Source organism: Rhinatrema bivittatum, chromosome 10, assembly GCF_901001135.1.
Source record: "Rhinatrema bivittatum chromosome 10, aRhiBiv1.1, whole genome shotgun sequence".
Lineage (NCBI taxonomy): Eukaryota > Metazoa > Chordata > Amphibia > Gymnophiona > Rhinatrematidae > Rhinatrema > Rhinatrema bivittatum.
In genome coordinates this window covers 22,344,430-22,359,031 of record NC_042624.1, presented here as the reverse complement: position 1 = coordinate 22,359,031, position 14,602 = coordinate 22,344,430, and the positions used below count along the sequence as shown (strand labels likewise).

Genomic DNA, 14,602 nt, shown 5'->3' with positions numbered 1-14,602 from the left:
TTCCCCCCTTTATGAAGATGGTTAAGATTTAGACTAGCTTGGCATAGTACACTCTTACATATCCTTGCACAGATCGAATGATTTACCTCTACGTGAAAGTCTTGTGTCTGCATCTGTATCAACAAAGAGCTTCATCTGGAACATATCTCTGATGTCTTGTGTGTAGAACGCCAGGATCCCCTCAAAGAGGACCACATCAGCTGGGTATACAATGACCGTCTCTTCCTTCCTGCCAGCACATAACAGAGGCAAATTTAAAAATGTGTCGCAAAAAAACACCAGCTCACACCATTTCCAGCATTCCTGTACTTAAATCATTTTCTTTGTCAATTCCATGCCAGTGGGAACCACAAGTACTTTACATAGCCACATAATTTGCACCTATTTTACAGGTGCAGACCTGCCCTAACCCTGCTCCCTTGGGCACAGGCAAAAGTATGTTTGCTGTGAAACCACATGCATACTTTTACCTGTATTTTGGAAAGAAGAGGGAGGCAATTTTCAAAACAGCCCCATCTAGCTGCGTTAATCTGCTTTAATGTAACTACTTCACTTTGGAAATTGTCCTCTACATAATCTGATGGTAGTGTCCCTTCATGCCATTCTCCAAGACTCTATGTCTGAACCCACTGACAATTTTTTTACATTCTGAGGAGCCTTGTTGCACTGCAGGTTTCAAGATTTATGCAGTAATTTCAATCCAAATAAAGCCACAACTATTTTTGGCAGTTGTATGGAAACCAAATGTAGCACATATCACATTAGCTACGGTATGTCATCTCCATTACTTTAGAAGCCAGTCAGCATGGTTAGAAGAAAATTTTCTAAAGTTCTGTTTCTTCCAATGCATTCCAATGGAATAAAATATTCACAGTGAAATAAAACCCAAATTTTAATGGAAAACCATAGCAGCAGCAGCACTGCTATAGAAATAGTCATCATGCTCCTTCGTCTGCTTTACCATTTAATTGCGAGGGCAAAATAGCTCACCAAAAACAAATAATTTGCACATGGCCTCTTTTATCCAAATGTGCTTTACAATTTAATTCTTGAACATGTACAAAAGCCAGCTCAGTGCTACCCCCAGAGAAGAGGTCTGATAGTTTCACTCCATACAAAATAGCCATTGCCACCTGGCAGAAGGAAGAAGGAACCCACTCATTTACAATGCAACTTGCTCTAGCTCATACCTACACAGATAGAGCTTGTCCTAAGCAGTGTAACACACAACAGAGCTAAAATGCAGCATGAACACTATAATATTTCTCAAATGTTTTCAAGTATTGTACAGAGCAGAGCTGAGAAACTCCTCTTCTCACAAAAATTCATAGTATGTGAATTTTTTTTATTTCCATGATAAAGGTTCACAAATATGAAAAATGCTTCGCCATTGCTAAGTGCAGATGGGTTCAGAAACAGCACATATCTGATTTGTGGTTTATTAAATTTGATATTACCACATGTTCAAACAAGCCAAGCCGTTAACAAAAGCAAAAAAATACATGGCTTCATTTTCCATGATGCTTAACATAAAATATGATATAAAAGTGGCTTCCTGTTTTTAAACCCAACTTTCACAAGTCAAATCTGCTCTTTTTCCTGTTTTGACACATTAAATATACAAATTGAACTTGAAATTAAAGTTATTTCAAAATCCCTTTCATCCCCAATAAGTAGCAAATCAAACAAAAGAAGGAATTCCAAAAGGTAAAGGAAAATGAGAGAACAAAACGATTGTCAATACGAAGCAAAAAGGAAAAGGGTGAAGCAGGCTAGGAATTATTTTCAGCTTCTCCTAATAGCAATGGCGGCAGCAGCAGCCCACCTGTGCAGACTCTTTGCACAGGCAAGCTACAATTCTTGTCTGTATGCAAGATTCCTGATACAATGCCAGTGCTTAGGAACAACATATTATATATAGTGACATATAAGTTCATTAGAATGTTTTGTATACAATAATAAAAATTTTTTCTATCAAAAATCTTCAAAAAACATTTAATTTCTATTCATCGTTGGATACATAGGTCCTCATTTACCAATATCGCATTGGTAACGCATTGGTACCACCTGCGTTAAAAAACAGGGTGTTCCCATGCAAATGAGTGTTTTTTCGTGCATCAGGAAAACTTCGCGGGTCGCGAAGTTTTCGCGAATTGCGAATCCATTTTCGCGATTCGCGATAAAAAGTCTAAAAAATCATTGCGGTGCACGAAGTTGTCGCGGTACACGAATCAAAGTGAAACCAAGTACCGCGTCCCGCGATAATGTTTCATGTATAAAAGGTCACTTCCTGCCCCTCCTCCTTTGAGGGTTTAGAAGGAGTTTTGGAGAGAGGTAGGAGTTGGAGGTTATAGTTGGAGGTAGTTGCTTTTGAATTTGATTACTGAGTGCGGTGTCTTGTTTAATTGTGGTCATCTGTTTCCCTTTACCTGTGTCTTTTGTAATCTCTGTTGGAGTGCAAGTTTGTCAGTTTACTGTTTGTTCCTATCTGTGTGGAGGAGGAGGAGGAGGAGTGTGGTGGTGGTGGTGAGGAGGAGGAGGAGTGTGGTGGTCGTGGTGCTGGTGGTGAGGAGGAGGAGGAGGACTGTGGTGATGGTGGTGGTGCTGGTGGTGAGGAGGAGGAGTGTAGTGGTGGTGGTGGTGTGGAGGAGGAGGAGGAGTGTGGTGGAGGATGGAGCGTGAGAGGAGTGGTAGGAGAGGAGAGAAGAGGGGAGTTGAGAGTAGGGGGAGGGGGAGGGAGGAGGAGGAAGAGGGACCTAGTGGTAGGGGTATGAGGAGTAGGAGCAGGAACAGGGGTAGTGGGAGAGATAGGCAGGAGGGAAGTGATAGGAGGGTGGGGGAGGGGGAGAGGGTGAGGCAGGAGAGAATGGTGGGAAGAGGTAGGGCTAGACAGGCAGGGCAGAGGGGAAGGGAGCAGGAAGTGCAGGGTCAGGTGGGGGGGGGGGGGAGGAAGGGAGTGGGGAACCTGGTGGGTTGGAGAGAGAGGCTAGGGAGGAGACCCCTCCGGAAGTGGCACCCCAACCAGGCAGCCAGGCCAGGGTCAGGCAGCGTGCCATGCGGTTCAGCGTGGAGGACAATGACATGCTGATAGAGGGCGTCCTGCGTCATTATGCGCACTTGTTCGGGAATTTGTCAGTGAAGACCAGCAAGGCAGCGAAGGCACAGATCTGGGCCACCATAGCTGGGGACATCCAAAGGCAAAGTGACATCCCTCGGACCGGGGAGCAGGTGGCCCACCGGTACAGAGACATCAAGACACAGCTGAAATTGAAGATTGCCGAGAGGAACCAGTACATGAGGGACACAGGAGGAAGGTCACCATGTCCCATCAGATTCACCGAGATGGAGAGGTGACTCATGCAGCGGCTGGGACCAGACGTCTTCGAGGGATTGGATCCACGCCTTGATACATCCCACCTCGAAGATGGTAAGTTGCCCTGTACTCCCCCGTCCTGTTCAAGGTTTCTACACAATGTTTAGTTCTTTTTTCTGGTTCTGTTCCCCATGTGCTCCCCAGAACAGTATTGCCCCCCTCCCCACCAGTCAGCAAGTGGCTGTCTGAGCTGTGCAAGCACTGCTGACAACAGTGCACAGGGTCAGTTTGGCCATGTGCTGGGCGCAGCCCTGCACTCAGGGCCCATCCCCCCTCCCCCAGTCAGCAAGTGGCTGTCTGAGCTGTGCAAGAACTGCTGACAACAGTGCACAGGGTCAGTTTGGCCATGTGCTGGGCACAGCCCAGCACTCAGGGCCCATCCCCCCCATGCCATTAGGTACATATAAACAACTTATCTCTACTGTATAAGCAGAATGACATGTTGGTCAAACATTTTGTCCCTGTTTGATGTTACTCTAAGTCAACCAAATGCTGTGGTACTGATGCTGTATATCCATTTTTCCCCAATCTTCTACAGAGCACTCTGGTCCCAGGCAGCAGACCTCTGATGCCAGCTGGGAGGGCCCAGGCACCAGCAGGGATCCACCCGGGCTAAGGCGGCCACCTATGATAACCAGGCCCTTTCACATGGACGCGACGACACAGTGGTCAGAATCGGAGGAGGAGGAAGAGGTGCGGCCCACAATAGCAGCCACAGGCAGCCCCCTTACCCTGAGCGAGGCCCTGGAGGATATCGAGTGGGGGACCTCCCCCACTCCTCTGCACCCAAGCACCCCGAGGAGCTTTGTGGGTACCCCGCCCACTCTACCCACACCAGTAATGTCCCCATGCAGCCCTGCACCAGTAGCTGGGGCAGCGATGCCACTGGCACATCCCCCTGCACCAGAGGAACCTCCAGCAGTGCCACCCGTCCAACCACACCCGGAACCGATGACTACCACTCAAGCGCAACACATATGGATGGAACTGCGTGGCCTGAGGAGAGCCATGAGACAGCAGAGGCGCGACTCCCAGCTCCAGACTGCAGCCATCACACAGGTAGGCAACATCATCTCAGGAGCGATTGGCATACTGAATACCATTTTGATGCAAATCCTGCAGTGGATGCCGGACCAGCAGGCCTCATCATCTGCAACCTCAACACCCCAGCCAAGTCCCTCAGGGTCCCGAAGCCACAGGGGCCGTCCCCCCAAGAACCTGCCACCTCCCAGCAGACCATCGCGACGTGGCAAGGGGCCCTGAGGGGACCAACATGTCCCATAAACTGGGTATGGGCAGGTACTCCCAGCCACCACTGGGATGGACACCCCACAGAGGTGCAGTGCCGTCGAGATGGAAGAGGATGCCCCACTGCCTGCTCCCCACAGAGGTGCAGTGCCGTCGAGATGGAAGAGGATGCCCCACTGCCTGCTCCCCACAGAGGTGCAGTGCCGTCGAGATGGAAGAGGAAGCCCCACTGCCTGCTCTCCACAGAGGTGCAGTGCCGTCGAGATGGAAGAGGAAGCCCCACTGCCTGCTCCCCACAGAGGTGCAGTGCCATCGAGATGGAAGAGGAAGCCCACTGCCTGCTCCCCACTGAAGTGCAGTGCCGTTGAGATGGAAGAGGATACTCCACTGCCTGTTCTCCACAGAGGTGCAGTGCCGTCGAGATGGAAGAGGATACTCCACTGCCTGCTCCCCACAGAGGTGCAGTGCCGTCGAGATGGAAGAGGATGCCCCACTGCCTGCTCCCCACAGAGGTGCAGTGCCGTCGAGATGGAAGAGGATTCCCCATGCAAAGCTGATGAGGCGCCACCTCCCACCCACCTGCTCCCCTGGCTCACCGGCATCCGCTGCGCCACTCTGCTGTGTGCCACCGCCATCCACTGCGCCACTCTGCTGTGTGCCACCGCCATCCACTGCGCCACTCTGTGTGCTACCGCCATCCGCTGCGCCACTCTGCTGTGTGCCACCGCCATCCGCTGCGCCACTCTGCTGTGTGCCACCTTCTGTTCTCAAGGGCTGCAAATTCTGGCAGTGTGCTGTAGGATGACTGGTCTGCTGAAGGGCTGTTAAATGCTGGTTGTGGGGTGCGTTCTGTGCCTCATGTCTCCAAATGCCACGTGCTCTGTGTCGTCCTGGGCCTCCTCCTGCTGCTGTGTCGTCCTGGGTCTCCTGCTGCTGCCATGCCTCTGCTGTGTCGTCCTGGGTCTCCTACTGCTGCTGTGTCGTCCTGGGTCTCCTCCTGCTGCCATGCCGCTGCTGTCTGTTCCTGGCCCTTCAATGCTGTAGCCAGACCCTTCATGTTTTTGCCTGTTGCCTACATGCTGAACCGCTGGATACCTTGTCTGCTGGCTGGACTTTCACTCTGCTGGCTGGCCTCTCAGGCTGTCCCCTTTCAGTGCACTCTTTCAACATGGACCGCCTGGGGCCTGGACTTTCACTCTGCTGGCTGGCCTCTCAGGCTGTCCCCTTTCAGTGCACTCTTTCAACATGGACCGCTGGGGCCTGGACTTTCACTCTGCTGGCTGGCCTCTCAGGCTGTCCCCTTTCAGTGCACTCTTTCAACATGGACTGCCTGGGGCCTGGACTTTCACTCTGCTGGCTGGCCTCTCAGGCTGTCCCCTTTCAGTGCACTCTTTCAACATGGACCGCCTGGGGCCTGGACTTTCACTCTGCTGGCTGGCCTCTCAGGCTGTCCCCTTTCAGTGCACTCTTTCAACATGGACCGCCTGGGGCCTATGCCTGTCTACACATTGTATACTGACCAGCAGTAATCTATGTATTACAGTATCCAAGCTATTGGGGTGCCACTTCCTGTTTCTCCATTCCTAGGTAATCATGCTTTGCCAGTACTGATAACACCCACTACCTGCATATGTGTATATACTGCTGATGGTGGAGTGATGCAGTCCGGAATTGGATCACTTTGGATCTATTAGCTATCTAGTACTTGCAGATAATGAATACCTAGGAACATCAATTGTATGCTGTTACTGCTGACCTAATACTTGACTATACCCTGCAGAATGTTGTCAGGAATAAATATCCTGTTTAACCTGCCACCTTTTGTGTCCTCGTTATGTTCTTAATGTGCCCTTGGTGTACACCCGCCACACCTTGCATGCTGTATCCCACATTGCACCAATGCTGAGTTTTCGAACTGGACCCTGCCTGAGGTTCAGTATAGCAACATCTGCACCTGTCTTTCACATACCTTACAGAGTAAAAAATAGGGGAGTACCAGACATGTCTCTTGACAGTAGAAGAGGTATTGTTCCTCAGTACAGGGAATGCACAGTAATGGAGCGTGCTGATGTATGCCAACTCTCCTGATCTGTGAGGAAAGGGGAAGGGGTGGCCAGCTGTCTATTGCAATAGCAGTGCTCATGTCATGCACTGTTGGCGGTGAGGAGTCCAGACACGTATTTCTTACCTGGGTTCATTATCGTACCTATCTCTGCATGCCAAACACCATGTATGTGAGGCTAACTGATGCTAAGGTACTAACCGACGTTGCTTCCTAGATTGGTCTCTCACCTGTGCAGGTAAACGGAAGATGCCTTCCACCACTGCTGGGTGACTGACCGAGAGGTTGCCAACCTCTGGTGCCATGCACGACATCCATGATAGTGGTGGGGCATGCACACTCTTAATTTCCAGGCACCATTGGCATACAATACTGTGTAGCCCTTTCCAGCTGTACATGCTAAGCATCTACCCTGTGAAATATCAGTGTACATCCCCACTATGGCAGCATGGTTGTGTGCCAGGAAAGGCTTCCTATAGTTACTGCCTTAGCATTAAGGTTGTGGGCCACTGAAACGTGAGGCAGGGAAGGGTAATGTTGCTATCTGCATGCCGTGTATTAAAGGAGTTGCACAGACTGTCAGCAGGCAGCTAAGTGTGCTGTTAGTTGTACGGAGAGGGGACGATATTAATGCAAATCTGTCATACCTGTTTACAGGGTGCAAGCGGTGTAAGGCATACTCAACAGGCCTTAAGTGTGTTTAGTGGGTGTCCATGTGCACACAGATGTGGTGACTGCTGGTGTGCAGTCACTGTTAATCACCCATATAGGAATTTGGGGGTCTGAAAAGCGCAAAGATTGCAAGAAGGGGGTCACCATCCGTAGTGATACACATGCCTCCGGTGCCGTCGCCCAGCTGTGGGGTGTGCATGGACCCTTTAGAATGTGGGCCACATCCACCATGTGAACACTATCTGACGGCCAACACTGTGTGGTCCACACTCCTACACTGTCTTAACATAGTTCACCTCGCCACACACACATACAAGCCACTGTACAAGGATAACTGTCATTGTTGATGGCGCATGTTCTTTGGATAACCAGTACAGTCCAGTGACCGGTATCTGTCAGTGTTGACAGATACTTGGTATAGTTTACTGACTCTTAACAGAACCACTACCATTAACATTAACCATTAACTTTAACATTCTACAGAACCCCAGTGGACTTTCCTCCCTACAGGTGTGCAGTTGCGAAAGGTTACAGGTAAGCAATTTAGCTCACACATCATACCAGCAGAGTATTTGATTTTCCACATACTGTATGACCTGTGTCACCATCACATAATATACCCACCTCATCCCTGTTGTTCTACATACTCTGTCTTGAATCTCCTGTACCTGCAAGCCTTTATTCAGGGACATTATGTGGATGGGACGTATACCCTCCCAACGTTGCAATATGGGTGCATCTATGTCACTCGGAGGGACATGTAGGCCCAGGTCTGGCCCATATTCCCTCTATTCTTGCACACTGCTCTGTTACTGTTACAGGGAGAACCCCTGTCCGCCAGCTCCTGTGGAATACATACTTGGGCAGCGAGGTAAAGGGGTCTTCTCCACCTATGGCCTGTCAGCCATTGCCACAGGTCATACAGTATGTGCAATCAGTAATATTCCGCTGATAATGATGTGTGAGCCACAGTGGTTACCTGTAAACTTCTGAACAGCACACCTGTAGGGAGGTTAGTCCATTGGGGTTCTGCAGCATTTAAATGATAGTGGTTCTGTTAAGAGTCAGTAAAGTATTAAGAATATTTGTATCACTGGGTGTCACACACAATTCAGTAATTAATTATGACTCATTTGTGCGGCCATGGAGGACAGAATCCCTGACTGAAGGTCTGCCACTGCAGGTGGACATCTGGAAGCTCTCAGCCCTCGACCTCTTGCCATACAGGGTGTAAGGTGTTGCCTACATGTCCACACCAGTGTGTGGCCTGTGTATGTAGTGGTTGACAGGCCAGGTGCAACACTGAACACACTGCCATGCTATTTGTCAGCACCCTTAGGCACATCTTGCTTCACGACCACATTCCACGTCATGAAGGACAGGTAGCCATGTGTGAGGATACAGCATGTAACGTTCTGCCTGTTTAACGTCTGCCCATCCAGCTTGTGGAACTCCTGGACCACAGAACTGTGGCGCAGCTTGGAGCACAATTGTTAAGGATGCACATGTGCTTGGCCAAGTGTGATGTTTAACAACACTGTAGCTGGGCATGGCATCAGCTCATGGCAATGTTGGCCCTCTTTATATACCCTTGAGGAGGACATCTCCGGGTGCAGCCTGGTGGTGTGCTGGCAGAAGGGTGTACCCTTATAAGGTACAGTACATGGAGGCTCTATGTGTAAATCTGCATGGTATCATGGTTGAGGGGCTAACGTGAGAGCGGTTGGTGCAAAGGGAGGCTGTGTTACGCAGAGGTTAGGTACCACCTGTCACCCAAGATGTCATCCTGGTATGGGCTGGTGCAGTGGCCACCAACATTGTTGTCCTAAGGGCTGCGACACACACAGACACGTGGCATTTACACTAGTTGCGTGGGATGTGCATGCATGTATTGTGGGCGGACTGGGTGTAGACCGAACATCATCCCAACTGTTCACCTTCCTGCCCAGCGTACCATTGTACTGTACCGTATGAGGGCGACAGTGCAGTGAATCCTACATACGTTATGAGCCACAAATGTTTCCACTATTATGATAGAGGCAGACATTGGTTTATCACCCTGTCTGAACCCCTGTCATCCTCATCACTGCAAGTAGCAAGCGTGGCAACCGCTGTTGCAGGACAGTAATGTGTGTCAGCTAGTGGATTATCACACACACCCATGCATGTGCTGGTGTTCCAAACAGCTCTGAAATATGGTGTGCAAAGGTTGTGTGCTGAAAGGCTATTCGCCTGTATCCGGAGACCTCGCACACATTCATTGTTCCCAATCATTGATCACCGATTCTTCCTATGCCACAACCAGGTGACTTGCCACACAGGGGGAGTACACATGTTAGGAAAAGGGAGTGGCCTGTACCTCAATATACCTCATCACCTGCCTAGCCGTATATCTGGCCCCCTTCATGCATACATTCCACCCTGTGCAGCCTCCTTTTGTATTCTGCCACCTCCATATGGGCGACACATGGGTAATGCGGGTTCAGCGAAAGGGTTGCCCTCTATGGACCCGTTTCACATGTGGGTATTTACTTCCTTTATTTGCACATCCGGACCTGTGCTGGACGGCTGTGTGATCATCTGTCAATAGTGACATTAGTTAGTCATCATACTCAACAGTAAGGCTGTAGAGCCAACACAGTTATGATTGGCTGTGTTTGCACGAGCATCAATGACTGTTTGTCTGCTCACCAGGAGCGTGCTGTAGGGGTACAAATGGCTAGTCGGAGGTGCGTCCCCAGTCCACAAAATGCCTTCTGTGCTATGGAACCAACTGCGGTGGCTTACGTGGTACCAGCCACACCCTGATCCTTGCCTTGTGCCGCTGTGACCCTTTTGTGGGCACTTGCGCTGCCCATCTGTTGCGGCCCTGTCCGAAGAGGCACTCTTTTACAGTCCTGCGAGCCTCATTGGCCTTTTGCGCACATCTCCATGTTTGAAAACATTGCAGCCAGCTACTTTCGGGACCTTATAGACATTGGAAGGGCACTTGACAGCACATTGAGGGGGACTGCATCCTTGTCACATCCACCTGTGAGTCCTCTTGTGAGGACTCACCCCTCAGTAATGGCCATCGATCACACAATAGAGTGGTATACACATGCATGCATCCTCCCTCTGCCACCCTGGCCAATCAGCTGTGCTGCTGGTGACGGCCTGTCTGCGAGGTGGCTGCCAACAGTCAGGCCATCACCATTCTGGCGAAATATGTGAGATGTGGGTGGGTACCCCTATGTCGCAGCTCAGTGCAGACAGCACTGCTGACAATTTCTATACCGGCATTCATGAAGCATTCACATCATGTCGGTTTACATAAAAACAGGGGTGCAATGAATACAACAAAGAACATAAATAAACGTGAAGAAGAGATGCAGTTACAATTAACAAGGGCTAATGAACTGGGGTGGAGGAAATAAAGAGAGATAGAGGCGGTTGATTATATACAAGTGTACAATATATACAGAGTACAGTATTTATAGCTGCTGTGTAGAATATTTGTTGGTGGGGCGTGTTAGATGGAGTTCGGGAAAGCTTGCCTGAACAGCCATGTCTTGAGTCTTTTCCTAAAGGTTAGGAGGCATGGCTCATTTCTGAGATCTGGGGGGATGGGCCTGCTGTGGAAAAGGCTCGGTCTCTTAAGGTGCTGTGATTAGTGGTTTTGGTAGGTGGAACATGGAGGCATCCTCTGAAGGCTTCTCTGGTCGGTCTTGTGTAAGCGGAGGGGAACTTGTAGGTGGATAGTGGTATGTTGGTGAATAATTTTGTATATCAAGGTGATGGATTTGTAAATGACTCTGAAATGAATTGGTAACCAGTGGAGGTCTTTTAGGACTGGGGAGATGTGGTCTCTTTTCCTGGTGTTTGTTAGTAGACGGGCTGCTGCATTTTGAACCATTTGGAGCGGTTTGGTGTATGAGGAAGGGAGACCAAGTAAAGTAGAGTTGCAGTAGTCTAGCTTAGAGAAAATGAGAGCTTGGAGGATGGTTCTGAAGTCTTTGGCATGGAAGAAGGGTCTTATCCTTTTTAAAACTTGCAGTTTGTAGAAGCAGTCTTTGGTAGTTTTATTGATGGAGGCTTTGAAGTTCAGCTTATTGTCGATTAGCACACCAAGATCCCTCACTTGAGTGGTTTGTGGATTGGTTGGGCGACAAGCGGTGAGATTGCTGTTATCAGGAGTTATGAGTAATATTTCGGTTTTGGAGGAGTTTAGTACAAGATTTAGGCTGTTGAGGAGGCTTTTGATTTCTAGGTGACAGGACTCCCAGTAGTCGAGGGTTTTTGAGTATGAATCTTTGATGGGGATCAGGATCTGGATGTCGTCTGCATACAGAAAGTGTTTTAAGTTGAGGTTGGTGAGGAGTTGGCAGAGCGGTAGTAGGTAAATATTAAAGAGTGTAGGGGATAAAGATGAGCCTTGTGGGACTCCAATGGTTGAGACGTGGCGTGATGATTCTTTGTTCTGGATTTTGACCTTATAACCTCTGTTGGTGAGAAACGATTTGAACCAGGAGAGAGCCGATCCAGAAATTCCTATTGCAGCTAACTGGTTGATGAGGATGGAGTGATTGACGGTATCAAAGGCTGCCGAGAGATCCAGAAGGACCAATAGAAAGGATTGACCTTTGTCTAGACCTAGGATAAGGAGGTCTGTAAGGGAGGTAAGGAGGGATTCTGTGCCTAGATTTTTGCGGAATCTATGTTGCGAGGCAGATAGAAGTTTGTTATCTTCAATGTAGTCCGATAGTTGAGAGTTCACAAGCCTTTCCATAATCTTAGCGATGAAGGGGAGATTGGCTATTGGGCGGTAATTGTTGGGGTCTTTTGGTTCCAGATTGGGGTTTTTTTAGGAGTGGTTTGAGTGAGGCCTGTTTGAGGTCTTCTGGGAAGGAACCGTGGGAGAGAGAACAGTTGATGATGTCCGCCAGTGTTTTGGAGATGGTGTCTGGGATTGAGAGGAGACGTTTGGTGGGAATATGGTCCGCCGGGTGCGAAGATGGTTTCATTCTTCTAAGGATGGTTTGAATGTCGGAGGCGGAGGTAGGTTCAAAAATTTCAAGGTGAGTGTTTTTGATGGGGGGCAGTAGAGCCGATGGTAGGGGGGCGATCTTAGAGGGAAGTTGAGTAAGAAGATTCGTGATTTTATTTTGAAAAAAGAGAGCGAGTTCTTCTGCTTTAGATTGAGCTTGATTACTGGGGCATTCTGGTGAGGGTACTTGAGTAAGGGAGGAAACATAGGCGAATAGAGCTTTAGCGTCAAAGACCATGTTGTGAATTTTGGATGCATAAAAATCTCTTTTTGACTTAGAGGTGGAGGCCTTGTACTGTTGTAGTGTGAGTTTGTAGGCAGAGAGTGTGCTGGCGCTTGGAGTTTTCTGCCAGTTAGATTCCTTTTGTCTTAAATTTTGTTTGAGCCTTCTAAGTTCATTGGTGAACCAGGGTTGTCTTTTGGAGGCATTTGGGTGGGATTTTTTTATTGTTAGAGGACAGAGCTTGTTGGCTATGGTTTCTGAGATTGTATTCCAGGAGCGGAGGGCAGTGTTGGGGTCGGTGAGATCTATAGTGGGAAGGTGTTGGGTCAGATGATTGTTGAGGTCATCAGGGGGGCAAGCTTTCCTGTAGTGAAAGGAAGGTGAAGGTGTAAGAGGGGCACTAGATTTTTCCAGCAGGAATGAGGTAGAGATCAAGGAGTGATCCGACCAGGGTACCTTCATATTTTTCGGCGGGGAGGACGATTTTATGCCTTTGTTGATAAAGATCAGGTCCAGCGTATGACCTGCTTTGTGTGTCGGGTTATTGACTATTTGGGTAAAGCCCATCGCTGAGAAGGCTAGGAGCAGTGTTTGGCAGCTGGGGGAGAGAGAAGGGTTGTCTATGTGTAGATTGAAATCTCCTAATATTATTGCTGGGGTGTCCAGGTTGAGGAGTGTTGTGGTTATTTCGATGATGGGTGAGACATCGGATTCTATGAGGCCCGGGGGGGGCGGGGGGGCATAGACGAGAAGGATTTGAAGCTGGTGTGATGTGAAGAAGCCAATTTCAAGTTTGGTATCGGAGTGGATCGGGTGGAGCGAGAACCTGAGGTCTTTTTTAGTTGCAAGGAGGATTCCCCCTCCCCTCTTTTTCAGTTTAGGAAGGGAGAAGTTGTCGTAAGTTAGCATCGGTAACTGGTTTATTATTGCAGTATCTGAGGGTTTCAGCCAGGTTTCAGTTATTGCGCAAATGTCCGGCTTAGCGTCGGTGAGGTAGTCTGAGGATTATGGATTTTTTGGTCAGAGATTGCGCATTGAATAGAGATAGGGTAAATAGAGTGAGGCCTAGGAGTTGGGTTATCGGAGCAACTAGGATTGGTGTAAGTGTTTTTAGGTTGCGATAGTATGCTTGTCTGGTTGGAATTCTTTTCTGAGATAAGCAGTGATGTAGGATTGGGATTGGGAAGGTTGGATGCATTTTAGAAGCTTGATCTATTTTAGATGTTGGAGTCGTCAGAGCGGATGCTGGAGTCGTCTGAGTAGTTTGATTTGTCTGTGTCTGGAGTTGTTTGAGTGGTAGTTGGAGTCCCGGTGAGTCGTCTGAGTCTGGAATTGTCTGAGTAGTTTGATTTGTCTGAGTCTGGAATTGTTTGAGTGGTGGCTGGAGCCCCGGTGAGTCGTCTGAGTCTGGAATTGTCTGAGTAGTTGGAGTTGTCTGAGTCATCAGTTGTTGAGCGGGTGCAGTTCTGGAGCGCAACGAGGTGCACTTCTGGAGCGCAAGGAGGTGCACTTCTGGAGCGCAGGAAGGAAGGAAGGGGTAAACAAAGGGGCCCGGAGGTAGGGGTGAGTGTAAAAGAGCCTAAAAAGAGCCTTACCCCGATGGGCCTACCGCCGGCTTTGAGGCTCTCCCTCCCAGCTTCCTTTGAGGTCCTCCTTCGGGGGTATCGCCGCGTGGAAGGCCGGTGGCTAGTCGGAGGTAAGAGGATCTTAAGTTGTCTTACTTCTAGATGAATGAGCCCTGGACCTGGGGCACTCCAAGGGGCGCGCTAAGGGGCAGGCCCCTTAGGTCACGCTCCTTTGGGCGCGCGACGCCGCCGTGAGGATCTTAAATTTAAAGGGGTTCAGCGAGCCTTCTGATAGGCCTGAAGCCTTGCAGGGGGCACGGTTAACTCACCGCGTGGCGTCAGAGGCTTCCCTTCACGGCGTCTGGCCTTTCTCTTTCTCTTTTATGTACGGGCTGCATTAAATGGTGGCTGTGGGTCCCAACAGGGGCCATGT

The 14,602-nt window shown here is 49.3% G+C and overlaps 1 protein-coding gene across 1 annotated transcript in view; it reads right to left on the bottom strand.

Moving 5' to 3' along the window:
• UCK2 (uridine-cytidine kinase 2) overlaps nucleotides 1–14,602 on the bottom strand; it is a 613,925-nt gene that overhangs the window by 262,612 nt on the left and 336,711 nt on the right. The window contains exon 4 of the mRNA XM_029618633.1: nucleotides 87–229. Coding sequence (XP_029474493.1) covers nucleotides 87–229 — 143 coding nt within the window. The remainder of the gene's footprint in view (nucleotides 1–86; nucleotides 230–14,602) is intronic.